Source organism: Maylandia zebra, linkage group LG17 (assembly GCF_041146795.1).
Source record: "Maylandia zebra isolate NMK-2024a linkage group LG17, Mzebra_GT3a, whole genome shotgun sequence".
In the NCBI taxonomy this organism is placed as follows: domain Eukaryota; kingdom Metazoa; phylum Chordata; class Actinopteri; order Cichliformes; family Cichlidae; genus Maylandia; species Maylandia zebra.
This window is the reverse complement of record NC_135183.1, coordinates 9883141-9905051: the sequence shown is the minus strand read 5'-3', so window position 1 is coordinate 9905051 and position 21911 is coordinate 9883141. Positions and strand designations below refer to the sequence as shown.

Below are 21911 nucleotides of genomic sequence, written 5' to 3'. Positions count from 1 at the left end.
ACTATGCTGCTGAAAGATGAAAACTAGATATTTGCAAAATTCTGCCTAATTATGTATGTTACCTGGTTAATGTGTGTGGCGAGGCGTGGTCTGCAGCGCCGCTGCAGGGGAGGCGGAAGCATCTGAGAGGCACCAGCAACCACGCCTCACCGCCTTAATGTCTGTGCTATCTATGCTGTTGTGTTGGTATGTGTTGGGCTGTGAGCTGAAAAGCTACAGCGGCTGTATGCGTACAGCAACCGTGTGTGAAAAGTGGTCAATAAAGAGATGCTGAAAAGCATGTTCACGGAAACATCGTCGGGTCTGCTGTGGTATGTTTACAATGGAACTTCTGCTCCTGAACCTCTGCGCACAGCGTCTGCAAATGCTGTACGAAGTCACTTTCATCTTTACGCAGGACTGTAAGCTGTCATCTGTGAGGCGTGAGCGGTGTTTGTTTTTAACATCGTTCACGGAGGAGAATAGCTGCTGACATAATGTGGATCCGAAGATCCATAATTGGCCTACCTGGGGTTGAAAGTCTCGATAAATGCACGGCGTTTTGGCAGGTATACCGGTCTCCTGGAGTGTGACGCTTATTTTGAGCATGAAAAAATAATAAAATATAATTTTATTTGTATATTTCAATATCACAATAATCTTCCAATTTAGAACTACAAGTTAAAAAAGAACTAACATAAATAAAATACACTTCAGCTAAATACTAATTTATTTTCCCAAACCACGCGGAGCCGCACTATAAGGACTAAAGAGCCGCAGGTTGCCGACCCCTGGGCATAGATATTGGTTATGTTTGAATTTAAAGATGTTCTCTTAAACAACAACTTCTTTAAAACTATTTACCGACCTGAATCTCTGGCTGACTTTTACAATGGACTTTGTACCTCAGTACCATCTCCATTTATGACTTACTAGTCGTGGTGATTAAACTGCACAGTAGCCTTTTCAGCGAACACTAATCATTCTATCACAAAATAAGATATAACATCTGTTACATTTTGCAAACTTGTTTTGAGCATCATACACCAGTCTATATTTTCAGGACTAATTAATCTCATATTTTAATTTAATTATAAAAATAGACGGATTAATTTATATGATGTTTGAAAGAGGACACAAACCTTCTTTTGTAAAATGTTAGAAATTATTTTATAGGCAATGAAAGAAATCAACTCTATAAAGTCTATAAATTATTATAGGGTGAGGTTTGTGAATTGTTGTCTGTGAACTCCTCTGGCATGTTCAGTGAAACTTGTTGTTTGCGATATGTCATTTTGAGGCTTGTGCAATTCCAGTAGGGAAGTCCATATTTTAACCATTGGCCTCAAATACTGTGATAAACACACAGCAGTTCTGCACAGAAAACGCACAGTTTGTCAAAGGATTTGTGCACAGTGAAAATTTGGTTTGCAGTCCACTTGACAGAATGCGACTGTCATTAATCCTTCTGTTTCTCCATCTATGGGGACATGTGGAAGTTTCTTTCTCAGAAAACGGTAAGTCAGACTTTTTTAAATGCTGTGTTCTTTGTTTAGTTTAAAAGAGAAGACATTTCTTGTACTTCTACTTACCCTCTTTTTTATTTGTTCTACTATCTCTTCCAAAATTACATCAACATTTATATGTAATATAAATGTAGATGTAATTTTGGAATCCTTGGTCAATCTATGTATATGTCTCTTTCCATGTTGTTTTTTTCAGTATGTTCAAGGCTTCCAAATGTTCCTCACTCCTATGTGTCAGAAAATACTAAAAAAGTTGAGTACCGCGAAGGAGATGTGATACATTTCACATGCGAGACTGGTTATATATCTGGTCCAACCCTCAGATATATATGCACAAATACTGGCTGGGAGAGTTTGCGTCAGGGAAAATGCAACTGTAAGTTAAATGGTTTGCCTGCTATTTTGCTGTTACTCTTATGACTGTATTTATAGGGTTACAAATAATCCTTAATCCCTTCTAAGATGCAATTCATAACATTTCACAAAATATCAATTACCAAAGTTTTATCCCAAAACTTTAGTTTTTTGGAATTAGAAAGAGTTGTACTGAGACAGTTGTAAAACTGCTGCAGTATGCTGCTAACAGTAATCTATTGTATGAAAATAGCAAATCGCTTCCTCAAATCCCTGCATCAATAACATTGTACCCACACTTCAACACTGTTATTAACAAAGAGTTTTGTAAAAAATTTATGTCACTGTCGGCAAGCACCTGATTTCAATTAAAAATAAGCAATAATAAGAGAAGAATAAGGTCTAATTCATACTTACTCATGAAAAATATTCTCTTTTCTTTTTTTTCAGTAAAGCCATGTGAACTCCCTGAGGACGTTCCCAATGGCTATTATGAAATTATCCGCGGAGAAGAGCTCGTTTTTGGAACAGCTATCAAATACTTTTGCAATCTAGGGTATGTGGATCTATAATAATTCAGTGACATAATGTACACGCTCTGAAAGTCCCATGAGGATTGCTTATATTTGTGTGTTAAAACAGAAACTCTTCAAGTTGTTTTAAGACAAAAGTCCCGTACAACAATGCTGTTTGGAAAATGTCAACAAGAATGGGATAAAAGGAAGCCGTTATTCAAAGGAGCTTTGAAGAAGCCTGGCAGACTACATTAACTACATTATTCCTAAGACTGCATTAAAGAAATTGCAAGAAAGCTTGCATAAGAGAGTTCAGGCTTATTTTTAAAAATGTTTAAACATAAATTTAGAACTCACTGTGAAAGTGAGTTCCAAGATCTGTTTCTGCTGATTTTTGCTGTACTTCTTGTGTTAGGTTGACATACCTCAGTCTTTTCTCCCAGTTTCCCTTCCTGAAGAATGGCCACACTTCCACTCAGGTCTTTTCCGATGAGGCTTAAGTGAACAGCAGATGATCAACAGTGTTAAGTGGTTTAGGTACAAGGGAAAACCTAAAAATAATTCAGTGTCCAATCACTGATGTCCGATCTCAAGACAACTTAAAATGGTTACCATCCATCCATCCATCTTCATCCGCTTTGTCCGGGGCCGGGTCGCGGGGGCAGCAGCCTAAGCAAAGAGGCCCAGACCTCCCTCTCCCCAGCCACCTCCTCCAGCTTATCCGGGGGAATACCAAGGCGTTCCCAGGCCAGCCGAGAGATATAATCTCTCCAGCGTGTCCTGGGTCTGCCCCGGGACCTCCTCCCGGTGGGACATGCCTGGAACACCTCACCCAGGAGGCGCCCAGGGGGGCATCCTTGTCAGATGCCCGAACCACCTCAGCTGGCTCCTTTCGATGTGGAGCAGCAGCTGCTCTACTCTAAGCCCCTCCCGGATGGCCGAACTTCTCACCCTATCTCTAAGGGAGAGGCCAGCCACCCTTCGGAGGAAGCTCATTTCTGCCGCTTGTATCCGCGATCTCGTTCTTTCGGTCACTACCCACAGCTCGTGGCCATAGGTGAGGGTAGGGACGTAGATCGACCGGTGAATTGAGAGCTTCGCTTTTACACTCAGCTCCCTCTTCACCACGACGGACCGGTGCAGCGTCCGCATTACTGCAGCTGCAGCCCCAATCCGTCTGTCGATCTCCGGCTCCCTTCTCCCATCACTCGCGAACAAGACCCCGAGATACTTGAACTCCTCCACTTGGGGCAGGAACTCATCCTGTAAAATGGTTACTTGGAAGCAAAATGATTGCTCAAGTACTCTATAAATTTTAGTGTGTGGGTGAAAATACAAAATGAGATATGAGTTGTAATTGCAGGTATACAATGGGAGATAGCGATGGCACCCGAACTTGTCAGTTGGACGGATGGAGTAGTACTGTGCCAGTATGTGAAAGTAAGTCTTTCAGTCAACACACCAGCAATGTTACTTTTATCGACATTTGTAGTTTGAACTAGCTTAACAGTGTATATTTATAAGGTCCTCTGCTTACACTCGAAAAATGTGAAAATTTCAGTCGTCCTGTTAGGTATGAGAAATGAGCTTGCTGTATATACCCTGTGTACTACATTTTAAATATATATTGCTCAAGATTTGTACCAATTCCTGTGGATCCATATTGCACCTGCGATGGTATCACATGACATATAAAGCAAGAACTGGTGCTTGTATATAACCCAACCAGTCACTTAGGACAGTGTTTACCAACCACTGTGTCGCAGCACATAGGTGTGCTGTGAGCAATGATCAAGTGTGCCATGGAAGATTATCTGATTCCACCTGATTACTACTCTAAGCGATCGGTGTAATGGGCAGAACAATTTCATTCTCTTCCAATAGAGGGTAGTACAACTACCTGCTCTAATTAAATGGGTTGCCAACTGCCATTAAAACAGAAGAAGACAAAGAAGAAATTACATAATACTCATGCTGTAAAACAATGGAGCACGTAATAGCAACAGATAAATATTTGAAAAGAAAAAGTAATCAGTCTGACCTGGTCCTGGGGAAAATTCTGACCCAGATGGAGGCCCTAGCATGAGTAGTGGTCAGAAGAAAGCAAAAAGGGTATACTGGGAGCAGATCAAACCAATTCTGCTATGCTTGGTGTGCAGGTAAAAATTATCAATATACTTTTGTGGCATTTTTGTTTGGTGATGTTTTTTCGAATGTGAAATATGTTCCGTGGCTCCCAAAGGTTGGGAAACACTGACTTAGGACACCTAATACACCTTTCGGCTTTTTTCTTACATGAACCTTGAACTCATGAACATATACTTACAGTCCAGTACCTCAGTACATCTTTTTGCTGTTATCAGGCATTCAGGTTATGCTACTAGAGGTTCATACTTTTAGCACTTCTTCTTCACTCCCCTCTATTTATTTGTGACTTGCTTCTTTCTCATATAGTTTATTTATCTTTCCTTATCTTTTTGTGCTCTTGCGTCTTCACCTTACATTATGAAGCCTCTTGCAAAAACATTTTTTATGAATTCTTGGTATATGAATAAAACGTAATTAATTTAATTTAATTGATCAAGGTCAGTGATGTGTCACTCATGGTGAAATGTGATTATTGTGATGAAAACATTTTTAAACTCCTATTTTTGTTGCCCATATTTGTAGCTGCCGAGGGTTGTGAGAAACCACCACATCTTTCAAATGGAGACCCGAAGGAAAGTTCCAGACTGCAGTACAGTCATAGTGAAAGGGTTGAGTACATCTGCCAGGATTACTACAGAATGGAGGGTGGGCCGTACAAAACCTGTGTAAATGGTCAATGGACTGGAGAGATGAGATGCCTCAGTAAGATGTAGATCTCTTTATATTTCTGCATAGTCCATTCTTTGCATTCTGCTTTCTTGCAATTCAGAGGGGAGCACTATGGAGCCATTTTGCAGCCGCTATGTGCAAAACTATAAAAATAGTATAAAGGAAGTATCCTTGCTCGTGTTTAACTCTCAAATTGCATGTTTGGTTATCTTTAAATAAGCTTCTCCATGTTTAATAGTAGCATTCACAGGGCATAATAAAAAAAACTTTATTATGTCTACAATCGCAATAATGACTTTTACTTATTGTTTTCAGGAATCCCTTGTGCAGTTGGAGTAATGGACCCTAATCTGCAGGTAACTGGATTACCACAAGGGAATGAAGCGATAAGGACTGGGGACACATTACATTTTCGTTGTGCTGATCAGTATAAACTGGAAGGTTCTGAAGTAATCGAGTGTTTAGAAATTGGGTACTGGAATGCTTCCTTTCCATCCTGCTCTGGTAGGTTTACTTTAACTGAGAAAAGCTGACGTGATTTGACATGTTTTTTAAATGTCCATATATTTGTGTAACAATTATGTAATCATTATATTTCATTTGTTAAACTTATATAACGATTAAGATTTACATTTTATTTGGTTCCTTTGGGTCTAGACTACTGCTGCATTACACTTTAAACTGAAAGATTAAAAGACTGTCTTCTTTAAAACAGATGAATGCAAAGTCACAAGAATATCAGACAGTGTAAGAATCACATCACACATACAAGGCAATCGGCTAAAGAAAGGACAAAAGCTAACCTTTACTTGCCTTAGACGTAACCACTTTATGCAAGGCAATAAAACAGTTGAATGTTTGGCAAATGGACAGTGGAGCGATCCGTTTCCAACATGCGGAGGTAAGCCAGTTTTTTTCTATGTCAACTCACCCGTAATATGTGACAAGAAAAGATCATCCAGTCACAGTGCACTGCAATTTCAGGAGGCTTTAATCACATTTTTTAATCCCCAAAACAGTTACGGTTACTTTTACTCAGGCAAAAATTACACGGGAAATGTTTTTGGACAAGTCTTGCGGTTGATCCTAATTACAATCACTGTGTAGGAAATGTCATGTACATATGCGAAGCCCAGTCAGTAATAAGCGCCCAGATAAGCTGCTCATGTTAATAACAGCTGTAAATATAAAAAAGAGAAGTCGGAATAAACCCCCAGTAATTTGGAGAGTTGAATCTCTAAAAGATTTACACAAAAATTTACTGTAAGATGTTGCATAATGGTACTAATAGTATTGTGAGTAGATATTAAAAAATGTTATATTAACAATTTCACGTTTTTTGTTTGTTTTTTGTCTATATTTATTTAAGATCCTGTGGGTTGTGGGAAACCACAACCACTCTCAGATGGAGACACCAAAATCAGTACTAAAAGGCAATACAGCCATGGAGAAAGGGTTGAGTATATCTGTCAAAATTACTACAAAATGGAAGGTACACCATATAAAACCTGTGAAAATGGTAAATGGACTGGACAGATGAGATGCCTCAGTAAGTTATAGCTATATTATGTTGTATTTTCTAAGATTCTGCATATGTAAAAGTATTTTAGGGGTCCCAAGTTTTTTTTACTCTTAAATTTAGAGAAAATTGAGTTTACACAGGAATCAGCCTTTCAAGCTGTTGACATAATTTATTTGAGAAAGGATGCAGAATTTGGGGGCTTCATGTTCTTAGATGCGCTCTGTTTTATGTTATTTTAAAAAATGGGAAAATTAAGACAATTTAACATTAGACTTTCATAATTTGATATTGTGTGAGGTCTGTACTATATCTGGAGTTTTGATACAGATACAGATTGCATTTTATCAGACTTGCTTGGTTTTAAGCACTGTGCCTTTGTAATCAAGACTTGAATAGTTATATATGATATATGTTGTGCATTCCTGCATTGGTGTACTGTACTGACATTAACAAAATCTTTTCTCTTAACTCTTACAGAACCCTGCACTGTAAAAAGAGAAGACATGAGCAAACACAATATTCAATTCAGATATGTCAGCGATGATAAGCTGTATTCAGAACATAATGATGTAATTGAGTTCATATGTAGCAGGGGAAGACGTGTTGGCAGTTTGGAAATGCGTCAGGCGTGCATTGAAGGCGTAATGCATCTGCCCACATGCCAGTAACATTTCTGTCTATTGGATACGATGAGCATGAGCACGCAAATCTATAAATGATTAGTGCACTGATGTGTGTGGTCATTTTAATAAAAGCCTATGTACTCAGTCTGTGTTCTTCCAGTACATCTTTTTTTTTTTGTGTAAAATCAAAGTCATTCATAAATCCTTTGTGGACAAATACACAAAATGGTGGCCCTATCTTTCCAGTCTGAACATATTCTGATTAAATAAAGATAACAAAAAGAAGTAAAAAATAAATAAAATAACAAACTCCCTCCCTTTGGCAGGAGATCATACCTGCTATTAAAGTGTTTTTGTAACCTAGATGAGCACACACATGTACACACATGTAACAGTAATTGCATGTAATGTTATTTTAATAAAAGCATCACGGGGTCTGTTTTAATTCTTACATAAGTTTAACTCTGCTGAAAGTCTTGGGGCTTTGGGTTTCATGGCCTAACAATGAAACAACCCCTTTTCCACAGTCTTTTTAGGCCTGGAGTCCAGCATCCACTTATCATTTAAGTTGAGTTACTTTTGCCTTCCCACCAACTCGATGCATTCTGGCCATTCTCCCTTAACCCCTGGCATCAGCGAGGCTCTTTCAGCAAGAAAACTGCGCATCACTGGATATCTTCTCTTTTTCTGAAAATTCTTTGTAAACGCTAGCAAAGTACATTTGAAAGTCCTGTGCTTTGTACACCTAACCACCTATCCAGTCCTTCTCCGTAGCACTTGTACAACAGGAGTCCAAGGTTGTATTTAAATAGAGACATTTGGACAGCGCCACTGGACAGTCTGTGCTGTGACCTGATCTCTCTGGGTGGAGTTCGAGCTGGGGGAGGTCACTGAACAATGAAGCTACTGAAATTCTCCTCAGAAAGCATTCGTCAAAAGAACATGAAGCTGTCTTTAATCCTTCTGTTTCTCCAGCTGTGGGGGTGTGTGGAAGTTTCTTTGTCACAAAACGGTAAAGTGATCTATTATCGTTTTTCAGTGTACCTAAAATCACATGTTTTACCTTTGTGGAAAGGCAGTTAGACTTTAAGAAGAGTGACATATACACTGCGTGTGGTCATCACAGGTATTTACTTACAGCAGGGGGAAAAGCACAGTATGAATGTAATTGTCTTATTTTTACACTATTACAACTATTTGAATTTACATGCATTCACACAACCCTAAAATATGTATATTTTTGTGTTAACATACATATATATGGTAGTAATATAATGTAGGACAAAATAGTAATTATAGATGATTTTACTACTTGCTATGGGTTTTTTGCTTGTTTTTGTTTTATTTTGGGGGTTTTCTTTGAAGGGGGGGGGGGGGGGCTCTAGTAATTTTATACTTATACTTATTTTTTCCCTTTACCATTAATGGTAATTAATGGTACATTTCTTATATTACTCTTTAATTATGTATGTCAAACATAAATCCTGCTATCTGTGTTATTAGGTGAAGTATATCCACAAATTATGTAGATGCAACTGTTTTGTGGTCTTAACCATTTAGGAGAATGGTTGTAGACATACTTTGATTTTGTAACTGTTTTCCTTGTAGAGCTTCAGTCATTGTTTTTTAACAACTTTATATGTGACAAATTGTAACTTTTTCTCTTTTAGTGTGTTCAGAGCTCCCAAATGTTCCTCACGCTCATGTGTCAGAAGGAACCAGCAAAGCTGTGTACCAGGAAGGAGATGTGATACATTTTTCTTGTGAATCTGGTTACATATCAGATCAGATCTCGAAATTTGTATGCACAGCTGATGGTTGGCTGGTTGTCCATCAGGGAAAGTGCTACTGTAAGTTGCATGGCTTCATGTTTTTATCATCACTAACTAAACTTGTGCTATTGCTGCACTGTGGATGTAATAACTCATGTAAATGTGTTTTTTTTTTCTTATATTACTAAATCGTCAAAAACTCTACAGTCATGAAAAGTGTATGAATACCTCAATTATGTATATTACAGAGTGCATATTTTGTTTTTGTTAGGGTTCATTAATGACAGCATTACCCTGACTCTTACTCTAACCCAACCATACTACATGCTATGTACCCCCAAAAAATGTCACATGAAAAGCTAAAAAAATGAAACACAAAAAGTTGTAAAGCATACCAAGAGCAGCATTAATAAATGGATTTTCATAGGATCGACCCATTACACGTCAGGTAAGGCGTTGGGTTTAGAGCTAAATAGGTACATTTTCTGGAGGCACACAATAGGCCTGGTTATAAAAGTAAAAAAGTATCACATCAGAAAGATTGTTCCAAAGCATGATTACCCATGTTCCTCTGCTCAAATTTGGTGATGGCCAGCAGAGCTCAGCCAGCCTCAACAACCCTTGACCTAAAACAGGGGTCAGCAACCTTTAACACCCAAAGAGCCACTTGGACTCGGTTTCCACGCAAAAGAAAACACTGGGAGCCGCAAATACTTGTTGACATCAAAAATGAAAATAACACTGTATATATTGTTTTTTTACAATATATACAGCACTATGCTGCTAAAAAATGAAAAATAGATATTTGCAAAATTCTGCCTAAATATGTATTTTACCTGGTTAATGTGTGTGGCGAGGCGTGGTCTGCAGCGCCACTGCATGGGAGTCGGACGCACCTGAGCGGGACCCGCAATCACGCCTCGTCTACTTAAAGTCTGTGCTCTCTCTGCTCTTGTGTTGTCGGACTGTGAGCTGAAAAGCTACAGCCGGCTGTATGCTTACAGCAACCGTGTGTGAAGAGTGGTCAATAAAGAGATGCTGAAAAGCGTGTCCATGGAAACATCGTCGGGTCTGCTGTGATATGTTTACAATGAGACTTCTGCTCCTGAACCTCTGCGCACAGCTTCTGCAAATCGGGGCTGTACGAAGTCACTTTCATCTTTACGCAGGACTGTAAGCTGTCATCTGTGAGGCGTGAGCGGTGTTTGTTTTAACATAGTTCACGGAGGAGAACAGCTGCTGACATAATGTGGATCCGAAGATCCATAATTGGCCTACCTGGGGTTGAAAGTCTCGATAAATGCACGGCGTTTCGGCGGGTATACCGGCTTCCGCGAGTGTGACGCTTATTTTGAGCGATGAAAAATAAAATATAATTCTATTTTTATATTTCAATGTCACAATAATCTTCCAATTTAGAACTACAAGTTTAAAAAGAACTAATACAAAAAATACACTTCAGCTAAATACTTCTAATTTATTTTCCCAAACCACCTGGAGCCGCAGTATAAAGACAAAAGAGCCGCATGCGTATCCGGAGCCGCAGGTTGCCTGTCCTAACACAACTGCACATTACTGGCATTACTATCGTTCGTAGCAATGACGGGTAGTCATTTCCTTATACACACATGTATATCTTGGCTTAGTCACTCAGTATGTTTTCAATCTTTGTGTATTTTTCTCTTCTTTTCCCATTTTATATTGTTTTGTGTATTAGCATGTTCAACGCTTCCAGATGTTCCCCATGCCCAAGTAACACAAGAGACAAGAACATCTCAGTATCAAGCAGGACACATGATACATTTTGCTTGCGAACCTGGCTATACATCAGCTCTCACCATCAAATACGTATGTACAACTGAGGGCTGGCAGCCACTCCAAAGGGGGTCGTGCTACCGTGAGTTCAAAAGCTTTCTTTTCTTCTCTCACTCTCATGTGAATGACTACAGTTCAATAAGCAGAGATCATTAAAATGAATTTAACATAATTTATTGATCTATAGAATTCAATTTAGGTTGTTGGTGATTACACTCTGGAAATGAAGATTGAGGCTTGAATGGAAGCCTGGGAGAATGACCGATGAGCAGTGAGATTTAAAGTACATGGAGTGGAGACTGATTGGCCGGAAGACAGCCAGCAGAAATCTGATTGGGCTAGACCAGTGATTGCACAATTAGCTTCACAGCATGGGAAAGTGGAAATGATGTAAAGCTTAGATTAGCCAACAAACACCAGGGAAGCAGAAATGTGTGACTACAGATTGTTCTTATTGAACTTACGTATGAACTTCATTTGGTATTATCTCCTTGGACATATAATCTCATTTACTCAGATGTGTCCTGCCTTCATTAAGACTGCTATGACGGTCTTTATTTCTATATATATTTTTCCTGCACACAGGCAAAATCAGAATTTAATTCTAAATGATTTTTAATATGTAGAGACTTTGTCATGTCAGATCAGACTCCAAATATATTTGAATTCACATCAGTCATCATTTTATTCAACAATGTTTCTGTCAAGTCATTATGAAATATGACCCAGCATCTCGATGTCAGAAAGATCAGTTTAACCCTCTGGGGTCCAGGGTATAATTGGCCATTTTTGACTACTTGTTTGGTATCATTATTTTCAGCACAACCTGAAATATCTGAAATTTGAGTTATTTTTTCATTTTGGCATACTATATTACCATAGTTGATCTAAATTCAGAGAAAAAATTCAAAATCCGAGTAGAAAAAAGTTATATTTTTTTACTGTAAAACCCACAAACATGTTTAACGAATCATTTTCATAACTTGAAATGCAAATAGAAATTGTACATTTCTAAATATTATGCACAAGTTTTGCAAAGAAAGTTATATGGTACTATTTAACTAAAAATGCAGCCAATGCCTCAGGCATATAACCGTTTAAATCTATTTACAGAACAATCAGGTGATCTGCAACAAATAAGAAAGCACACAAATTATTTGTGCCATGTGTTTTCAGTCATTCCTTCAGGTCGTCTGCTCGTCCACACCATGTCTTTAGGTATCATGTCAGTTCTCCATGTTTAAGGTTTTTTCATGTTTAATTTTTAGTTCACCCAGTTTAGGTTATTGTTTAGTTTCACCCATGCCCTTTGTTTGTATTTATTTTGCAAGCCTTAATAAACTGCTTGTTTTTTGTTAATCCACATCACGTTTCATAGTTTTTGGTTTGCACTTGAGTCCTTTTTCACAACACATACAGTCTGCCTCAGCCAGACTGTGACAGAAAAGTCAGACTTACTGACAGGTCAAAAACTATTCACATTTTTTCCAGAAGCATTGTATTTTTTCTTTCACCAAAATATAGGCTAGAGTTAAAGTTAGCCACCCTACATAAGGGAACTTATAGGGTTAATGAATTAAATCTTAGCGTGTTAAACTGACACAGCAGATGGTTTGCTTACACAGGTTGTCCTTGTAAACAGTTTGCAAAGGGCAGATATTTTGAAACTATTTGCCTGGAAATTAGATAAACGTTTTCCATTCCAGGGTGGAATGATTGCATGTCATACATCTTTTTAAAAAAAATTGAGTGCTCAATGTTAAATCAGTCATTCCACACTTAAAAACAGGATTTCAACAATCATTCAAAGCCCAAAATTACAATGATATCCATGTTGATCCGTGATGATTGTAAAACTTTTGACCACAGCTGTAGTTTTGACAGTGGTTTATCTCCACTGGTCTGAACCTTCGTGTCTCCAGCACAAATACAGACACACATTGAAACCTGGCAAAATGGATTCTGACATGATCTGGCAAATATAAAAACTGCAGCAAATATAAAGATTCTGGCCAGTGATTTCTACATCTGAATCTTGCCTTTTGAACTGTTTTTTTTCTTCTTCTTCTACCTTAGTTTCATCTTCCAGATGTGACCCTCCTCCTACAGTTCAAGGGTTAACAGTGAAAGGTTTACCAGAAAATTGTATTCCCATACGTCCCAATCACATCCTCACATTCAGCTGTGATGGTCCTGGGAAGTATCTGAATGGAATTTCTGTGCTGATATGTGGAGAAGACGGACAATGGAATAATCCATTCCCGACTTGCATAGGTAAGAACATGTTTAAATCCCTTTACTGACAAAATGCAATGCCTGTTTAAACAATATGGCAATAGTTCAGGTTTGATCTTTGTGTATTTTGAAGCATAATTTAAATATCCAATAAGATTTCATGATTTTTTCCGCTCTTCTGGTGTTCACTAAAACCAACTACTCTCTTGCTTGCTCTTTGCAGCTTTGTTACATAAACTCACATATATTCTACATATTTTGCTTTTTTCAGATCGATCTTGTAAAATCGGTGTTATGGATCCTCATCTCTACGTAGCTGGATTACCACCATCAAATGAAATAATGGCGACTGGACATAAATTGCGTTTTCTTTGCAGCAATACACGTGTACTAATTGGGTCTACAGAAATTGAGTGTTTAGAAAATGGACAATGGAATTCCCCCTTTCCTTCTTGCTCTGGTATGTGTACTTTTATTACCACAATGACGTGAGGTAACAGAAATGAGCTGTGACTATGATAAGGGTTTCTGTTTTAAGTTGCTGTTAGGAGCAATTTTGTATTGCAGGAAAACATCAGCATTCTGTAGCAGTTGTGTTGTTGCCCTTGTATCACATAAATCATTAATATAATGATCCTGATGAACCCTGTAAGGTCAAAGTCATCATAGGAAGTATTCTAATCCTAATCCTATATTTTTGATCTGCTGTTTATGTCTAATATTGTAGGTTCTTGAGATAACGGCTGTTGTGAACTAGCATCACATAAATATTACTGAACTGGATACATTTTCCAGTTTTCATCTTTTTAATCTTTCCTAATCATTTTAAGAAAGAGACACCTGTCTATTTGGAAAATGTCTCTTCATGAACGTATTTTTTATACTGAAATCTTTTACTTTCAAGTTTTTTTTATATATTGAAAATGTAATGCTGATTTATTCAGATATTTGCATCACATTTGGTTTCTTGTTCATACTGTAAATCTCATAGTAAAACAGATTCTCTTCTTCAAAACACAGAAATGTTCAGTCCCTTAAGTACCCACCAGTTTAAGGTGCCAGTTTAAAATATATATTTGCTAGTTTTGTTCTCCCTGTTATGCTGTAGCTAAAGGAGATTTGTTGAGGTTTAATGTAAATGATTGAAGCTTGATACCATTTTAATCTAAAATTAACAAGGGGATTTGAAAGCTTAGTTGTCTAAGGCAAAAATGCACACTGAAACTAGAATGAAATTAGAATATCGGGTTTTTGTTCAAAACTATTCAGTTTCGAATGATATCCAATGACTGATAGCTGTGGTTATCAATATCTGTCAACAATAGGGAATTTTCTCTGCCGAGATATCATTTCATTCACTGTTGATCAGTCTGCCCTGCTTAAAGGAAATAATGGGCAACTATTGTCCACATTAGAAGACTCAAGTGTGAAGAACTTTTATAGGAATTAAGGTTGTATTTTTCTGCCAGGTGCTGCTAATTAAATTCACTACATTAAACAGATCGTCAGCAATCATTAGCACTGCTATAAACACAGATGTTTTGGTAGTTTGTTCATCTGGATCATTCAGTGTGTGTTAACATATACTTCCCAGCAATTGAACAGTTATTCGTCAACTCAGCTAAACAATACCTATGAAGAAAAGAGCTCACTATAGTACATCAAAATAAACTATTGCTGTGAATAAGATTTAAAACTGGAGTCAAGTTAAAAACACTGCTGGCTGTCATTCTGCCTGCTGACATATTTCATCTTTATTCATCTTTTTTTCTCTACACTTGGTTAAGGGTAGAATTGCCATTCTTTTCTGACTTCTTAAAAGACTGGACATTTATTACTTCTTAATTACAGCAATGAGAAACTGAATGCCTATTAATAATAAATATTTAAAGAAAAACTTGCTTAGTTTGAAAATGTAGTGAGAAAGTGTCTTATTACTTTGAATCTGATTTGGTTTCATGTTTATAATGTAAACCTCACAATAAAACAGATTCTCTTTTTCAAAACAGAGAAATGTAGAGTCCCTGAAACACCAGCAGGTCTAACAATCACCACAGATGTAACAGACGATCAAATGAAAAAAGGACAACATCTAACATTTGCTTGTGAAAACAGTAATCACATCATCAAAGGGAATGCAACGCTTGAATGTTTGGAAAATGGACAGTGGAGCAATCCTCGTCCCACATGTGAAGGTACAACACTTGTCCTCTTGTGATCTTACTGTTTATCAGTACAAAGGATGGAAAAAGATTGCTATTGCTGTTTTTGGTATTTCTTGGGGTGTCGTGTGAATGAGTGTAAGTTACACACACTTTAAACCAGAAATTAATAGTTTGTTTTGAGGCAAAAACACATTTCAGGTTATCAGTAAAATGTCCTCTGCCTGATCTGCTCTTGTGCTAATTAGTTTGTGTGAACATTGTTTCTGGTTAATTCTTTGTCACACATGGCCACACAGTGTTAAGGTAAAGGAGAGTGATGCACAGGGTGTATGACAAATATTTCACTTCAAATGAAAAATGATGCATGACAGCAGGTCAGAGTGAAAATGTGATTATTGTGACAAAATATTATCTAATGTTGGTTTTTCCTCTGTTATTGCCCACAATTTTTAGCTGCCAAGCAATGTAGGACGCCACCACGTCTTTCAGGTGGACAGACCAAAACAGCGACTGGAAACACGTACAGACACAATGAAAAGGTCGAATATGTGTGTGACAGAGACTACGGCATGGAGGGTGGGCCGTTCAAAACCTGTGTCGATGGTGATTGGGTTGGAGAGATGAGATGCCGCCGTGAGTTACATTTCCCTTTTGTTGCACACAAAGTTTTTAAATATGTTCTAAGTAAACAAACAGCCAGTGGAGGGCCGCTGGAACCAGTTTGACAAGTTTATTAAATCTGAGAAGTTGGTTAAGTGTGACGCTGAAAAGTTGTTTTCACTAACACAGACAGTAGCTCAAAACTGTTTGAAATGTGGTGCATTTAAGATTATACCTGAACACACCACAATGTAGACTTCAGGGTTAGTTGCAGTTATATCATTAAATAATAATATTAATACGAACAAGAAGAATTCGTTTTTTTAGAAACCTCTGTAATAACCCACCATCCCCAAACTGTGCTGCAGCTCTGAGAACATCACAATGGCTTCAGTTCTTAAGTGGATGGGTTTCACTTGTTCACCACCCACTACTTCTCCTAGATACACTATTGCAGTCTTTGAGTCACACTTTGAGAGATTTAATGTCAGGTTTGCCTTTTCACGATTTCAGTGTTTTTAAGTGGCCCTCTATCATAGCCACAGACATCACACATTTCATCACCAGTTAACATGGGTTACATGGAGGAACAGGGAAATACAACATGCTATGGACATGTCAGAGGAAATGTGAGAACCTGATGAGCACACACGAACCATAGAAGAGTTTGAACTTTAAAAAAAAAATAAATTGTTTTTTCACAATAAAATGATTAAAACAATTAAAAGGATAGGATCTGTAAGATGTGGGAGAGGGCAGTAGATGAATATATCAAAGAAGCAGATCATTTCAACAGCAACATGAGTTTGATACCAGTACAACACAGTTTATCATTAGTTACAAAGAGTGCTGACCGCTTTCTAAGCATAACAGAACTACATATATAGGATGACAAAGCAGTCTTAAAGGCTGTGATCTGCACTCGGATTGCATGATGAAAACTTCACCTGAAATGTAAAATAATATGTGACGGTATATGAACATAAAAACGTGACTAAAAAATTATTGTGACTAAATGTTGTCTAAACTTTTTTTTTCTCCATTGCTCACACTTTTGCAGGTGCCCAGGGTTGTGGGAGGCCACCACCTCTTTCAGATGGAGACACCAAAACAAGTACTAAACATCTGTACCAACATAATGAAAAGGTTGAATATATCTGTCAGCGTTATTACGTCATGAAGGGTGGACCGTTCAAAACATGTAATGATGGTGAATGGACTGGAGAGATTAGATGCCTCCGTAAGTAAAAGTTTTCTTTATATTTTTCATGTTACATTCTGTGAAGAGAAACGTAAAAAGTCATTTTGGTTTTTGTTTTTTAATTTTGTTTAATTCCAGAGGTGTGATCGATATTTACAAAAATATACACAACTGCTTGTGAGCCTCTCAAGATGAGAAACTATGTATAAAATATGAAATTAAATATGTTACTCACAAACAGCGAATGCATTACTTTGTTGAAGCCCTTCAATAAACATCTTGTCACGGTCCTGGGTCGGTTCGACCCAGTATTTTGAGTTTCTTATGTTTTGGTTTATTTTTGTATTATGGAGTAGTTCTTATTCTCTGGTGATACCGTTTTGATTATAATTATATTCTGATTCTTTAGTTATCCAATGATGATGACGATGATGATTATTTCTGGTTTAGGTTTTGTTATCTTGCCCTCATGTTTGGTTTAGGTTGCCTGTGCTTAGTCTTCTCTGCCCGTATGTCCCTCTGTTTGCCCATGACGTCATTATGCCTGTTTACGAGTCTGTGTCTCTGTCTGTCGTGTGCTTCCTGTTTTATTTTGTAGGTCTGTGTCCTATGTCAGTGCGTTCAGCTTTGTGCTCTCCCTGTCTCGTCAGTGTAATCAGCGTCAGCCGTGTCTCCCAGCTGTTTCCTCTTCGTTCCGTTCACCTCTTGTATTTAGTGTCTGTGTCTTCCCCTACTCGGTGTCGCGTCGTTAATGTCTGTTCACCCTCGCTTCCTCTGTGTGTTCCGTTTGCCAGCCAGCCTACCTGCCTAGTTATTCTGTTCTTCCAGTTGAGTTAGTGTTTTTCTGTTCTGCTTCTTACCAGCAATAAAGCTGTGTGTTTTGAGTTACTTCCGCCTCAGTGAGTCCTGCATTTTGGGTCCTCTCTTCCTGCCTGCCTACACACAGACATGACACATCTTGACTGTTCAGTTTAAAATCCACTGTGGTGGTGTACACTGAAAACATTTAAAATACAGACAAAAACATTCATTTGTGACAGAAAGTCCAGAACCCTTTACTGTTAAGCTGAATTTTGGAAATTTGTCCAAAAAAAGCAAGACTGGATTTTTGAGAACTTAATGTCATAGATCAAAAACTCCCAAAGGCTGTATCTATCAAATATGATACACTAGGTATTGGGGGGATAAAACGCTTTGAGGCATGTTGTGTTTGACATAAGAAATCACCAGGTACAAAATCATTTCTCACTGTGTGGTTAGTAGGGTCTGAGGTTTACTGAAAAAAATCTTTTGTTTGATGAGATGAGCATCAAGTAAGAAATTCTTTAATTGTTTCTTCTGTTGACTTCAGGTAATTCTAAACAATAGTCATGATGACGTTGAATTGTGGTACAGGGCCCTGCTGTAATTTTTTTATCTGGGTTTTTAGGCCAGTAAGGTCAGTGGGTCTGAAATGTTTCTAAGACTCAAATTATGGATATATTTAGTAAATAATAAAGTTTTCAAATCAGTTCTAATATAAAAAGCAGCTGGTGAATGGACGCTGGAACCAGTGAATGAGCTGTCTCCCTCAAAAACCTGTTAACATCCCAGCTGCTGATTCTAGTAATAATCTAGTAAAAAACATGTAGTTGTTGCATTTGGTGAAGCTGTATATATGGAGATTTTTTAGGTAGTTTTTCAAAGTTCAAAGAGCATGACTGAAGTATTTATGATACTGTGTGTGGTTCAAACCTCAGAACTGTGTTGAGTATTGGAGTGAAAGGTGCAAGCAGGAATTCTGATTAATTATTAATTCTTCATTTAACAAAGTGTGCAGTCTAGAGATATAATAACAGCATATTGACTTAAATGAATATTTAGTCTGAAAAACAAATCATCATTTCTGTTGAAGGTTATTATATCACATTTGACCGATGAACTGCAATTCAAAACCTTTGGGACAAAGCTCACTTCAAACTGACAGCAATAAATAACAATAAATAAATAATAATAAAGTTAATTCTAGCAGCAAGATATGAAATCAAATCACAATTTAAAATCAACAAGTGATCCAGATTCCTGAAATTCTGTATGTTTATCTAAAAGAAATAACAGAAACTAATTTACTTATTTGGAGAATGAGTAAAATAAATGAGTAGGTTTACATTGAAATGTGACTTCCAAGATTCAAGATTCCTTATTTGTCGCATGCATAGTTATACGAGTACAACACGCAGTGAAATGTATCCTGACGCACTTCTCGACTGTGTAAAAAGAGAGAGAGAAGATTATGTACATGCAAAAAGAGAGAACATATATACATATAACCATAAAAGTGAATTAAATAAAATAAGACAATCTGGAAATTTCAAATTGAAACATCTGAAAAATGTACATTGTGCAGGTGGGTATTAAAGTGTCTAGTACTGTAGTGAGGCTGAGAGGAGTCAGGCTGGGATGGACAGGACTTCAGCATGTAAAATAGTCACAGAAATATTACATAAAATTAACAGTGAATGTAATCACCCCACAAGAGCAACAGCAACAGTAGATCATCTGTGTACCATTCCAGTGTTTGACCACAATTTAGAATTAGGCAGGAGAAAATCAAATTTTTTTGTAGCCACAGAGTCCTTTACAGAACACAATATTCTGTACATTCATGTATTTTACTAACATTAAAAGACTGTTTATCTTTTATGTCTTACAGAAGCCTGCACTGTGAATAGAGACGACATGAACAGACATAATATTCGGTTCAGATTTTCAAGAGATGATAAACTGTATACAGAACATGATGATGAAATCGAGTTTACGTGTACCAGAGGAAGACCCGTTGGGACACTGGGAATGCGTCAGAAGTGTGAACATGGTGTGGTACATTTGCCGACTTGCCAGTAACGCTTTTGTGTACAAGACTAGATAAACACGAGTACACCAATGTGTCAATAATTGAAGAGCAGATTAAAGACATAGACCAGTGAAGTACCAGTGCTGTATGTGGTCATTTCAATAAAACGTAATAAATGCTGACTGAGTCTGTTTTCTGCTTCTATGTGTTTTCTCAGGGAAATCAATCTCGCATAAATCTTCTACCACAAATACAGAACAAATATACAGAATTTGGCTTTATTATTTAATAAAGGTTGCCAAGCAACTGAATGTTGAATACTGACGAGACCAAGACAGGTAGGATCTTGTTAGCTTCACATTTGTGAATTTCTAGTTAAGCAAGGACACTAGAAGCGTAAGACAGTTTCTGGGAGCAGTTGACAATTTTGAATACATTTCCAAAGGTTTCCTACATTGTGATGGTGTTTGATAACAAATCTGCTTCCCACACATATTTCAGCGAAGAAAATCTTTCCTCTGTGGATGAAGTTGCAATAACACTGAGAAATATTTCTGCAGCCTCTTCTGGCTGAAAAAGTTATCAAATGCTCTGCATAAAAGTTGTACTTGACTGATGTTTGTTTAATCATAAAACCTGTTGTTCTTTCTGTAGTTGCTAAGACTTTTCTCTTTCATTGCATGTATAATCATTGAGACAATAAAACCTGACATGTACTTCCCTCAATAATGCAATCTGTTGTCCGTTATTCGTTGGTGCTCTAGAAGAAAAACTCATTTCAGGAATTTTGAATTTAACAATTCGTCCAGTCCAACTGAGGATTTGTTCCTACACTCAAATACAACCCATACGAGCATTTGCAAAAACAGCACACCTACAGATTGGTTTAAGTCATATCTTTCTAATAGGTCTTTCTCGATCAATTTTGGCCCGTGTTTCTCCTCTGCTGCACCTGTCTCTTATGCTTTTATATGCATTTCTTTTGCTTCTGTGTTTTTAATTCCATTTAACATGCTTGCATGGTGGTACTTTGCCATAGCCTTCATCCTCCCTGTTACTTCATCTTACCCTCTTGTATGTTAAGCACTTTGGTACACCACTGGTTTTAAATGTGCTATTTAAATACAGTTTGTTGTTGTTCTTGTTGTACAAGTGGCAGACCCAACACAACAACATATCATGCGATGACCGATAAATAGTACTTCACTTTAAGAGCATTTGTATTTCATGTCAATAGTCCCTAAAGACTACACTGAGATGAGATAGTGTCATTTTATGACCAACTTTTTATTAACAGCACATAACTAAAAGCCCTGAGCAGAAACAGAAAAAATAAACTTTTAAAGATGGGCCTCAATTTTTGTTTTTAGCCTCCAGCTTGCATTTATTTATGGGGTTAATTTATGTTTGATTAAACATAACATTTGTATTAAATTAAATTAAGAATAAACAGTTATCATATTGTTACGAGTTCAAAATATTGGGGATGGAGACAAGATGAAAAACCAAAAGAACAACACTGGTCCGGTCGGGTTCAGTCAAACAATGATTTTAATGATCACACGCGTGGGAGATGGACACTGTATGCAGACAGCCTCAGATCTCAAAATGGTGGAGCATTGCTCAAACTCTTATAGCTTCTGGTCCTCCCACCTTATCATAAAAGCCTAAACATTCAAATTCCTTCTCTCACGGCGCCTAAGCTACGACCTTGGCTCCCTGTTTATCTGCTCTTGCTGAGATGGAGCAAAAAGCTCCAGTATGTTCTGTTCTCTTCTAATCAGACAAATAAGACGATGACTTTCTGCGAACAGTATTTCTTATAACTTAGCAGTATAATGCATCATAAAACAACATCATTCATTCACAATAAATCAGCAGTCTAATGTAATGCAAATCAGTCTAACAAATGCAATAGTTATCAGCTTCTTCTAATTCAGGAAAATAATGCAAA

The 21911-nt window shown here is 37.4% G+C and overlaps 1 protein-coding gene across 1 annotated transcript; it reads left to right on the top strand.

Annotated features, from left to right (window-relative positions):
• Positions 1–1312: 1312 nt before the first annotated feature.
• On the top strand, positions 1313–20139 carry LOC112431351 (complement factor H-like). Its single transcript, XM_024799929.2, has 18 exons — positions 1313–1496; positions 1702–1881; positions 2310–2415; positions 3738–3814; positions 5045–5224; positions 5507–5695; positions 5907–6092; positions 6561–6740; positions 7191–7377; positions 8312–8319; positions 9007–9186; positions 10826–11005; positions 13000–13197; positions 13430–13618; positions 15168–15353; positions 15777–15956; positions 16984–17163; positions 19817–20139. The coding sequence occupies exons 1-18, from the start codon at positions 1427–1429 to the stop codon at positions 20005–20007; spliced, it is 2847 nt and encodes a 948-aa protein (XP_024655697.2). The 5' UTR covers positions 1313–1426; the 3' UTR covers positions 20008–20139.
• The last annotated feature ends 1772 nt before the right edge of the window (positions 20140–21911 follow it).

Coding starts and splice junctions, on each gene's coding strand:
- LOC112431351 (XM_024799929.2), top strand. CDS start 1,427: ATGCGACTGTCATTAATCCTTCTGTTTCTCCATCTATGGGGACATGTG. Junction 1,497..1,701: donor AGTTTCTTTCTCAGAAAACG/GTAAGTCAGACT, acceptor TGTTTTTTTCAG/TATGTTCAAGGCTTCCAAAT. Junction 5,696..5,906: donor TTCCTTTCCATCCTGCTCTG/GTAGGTTTACTT, acceptor TCTTTAAAACAG/ATGAATGCAAAGTCACAAGA.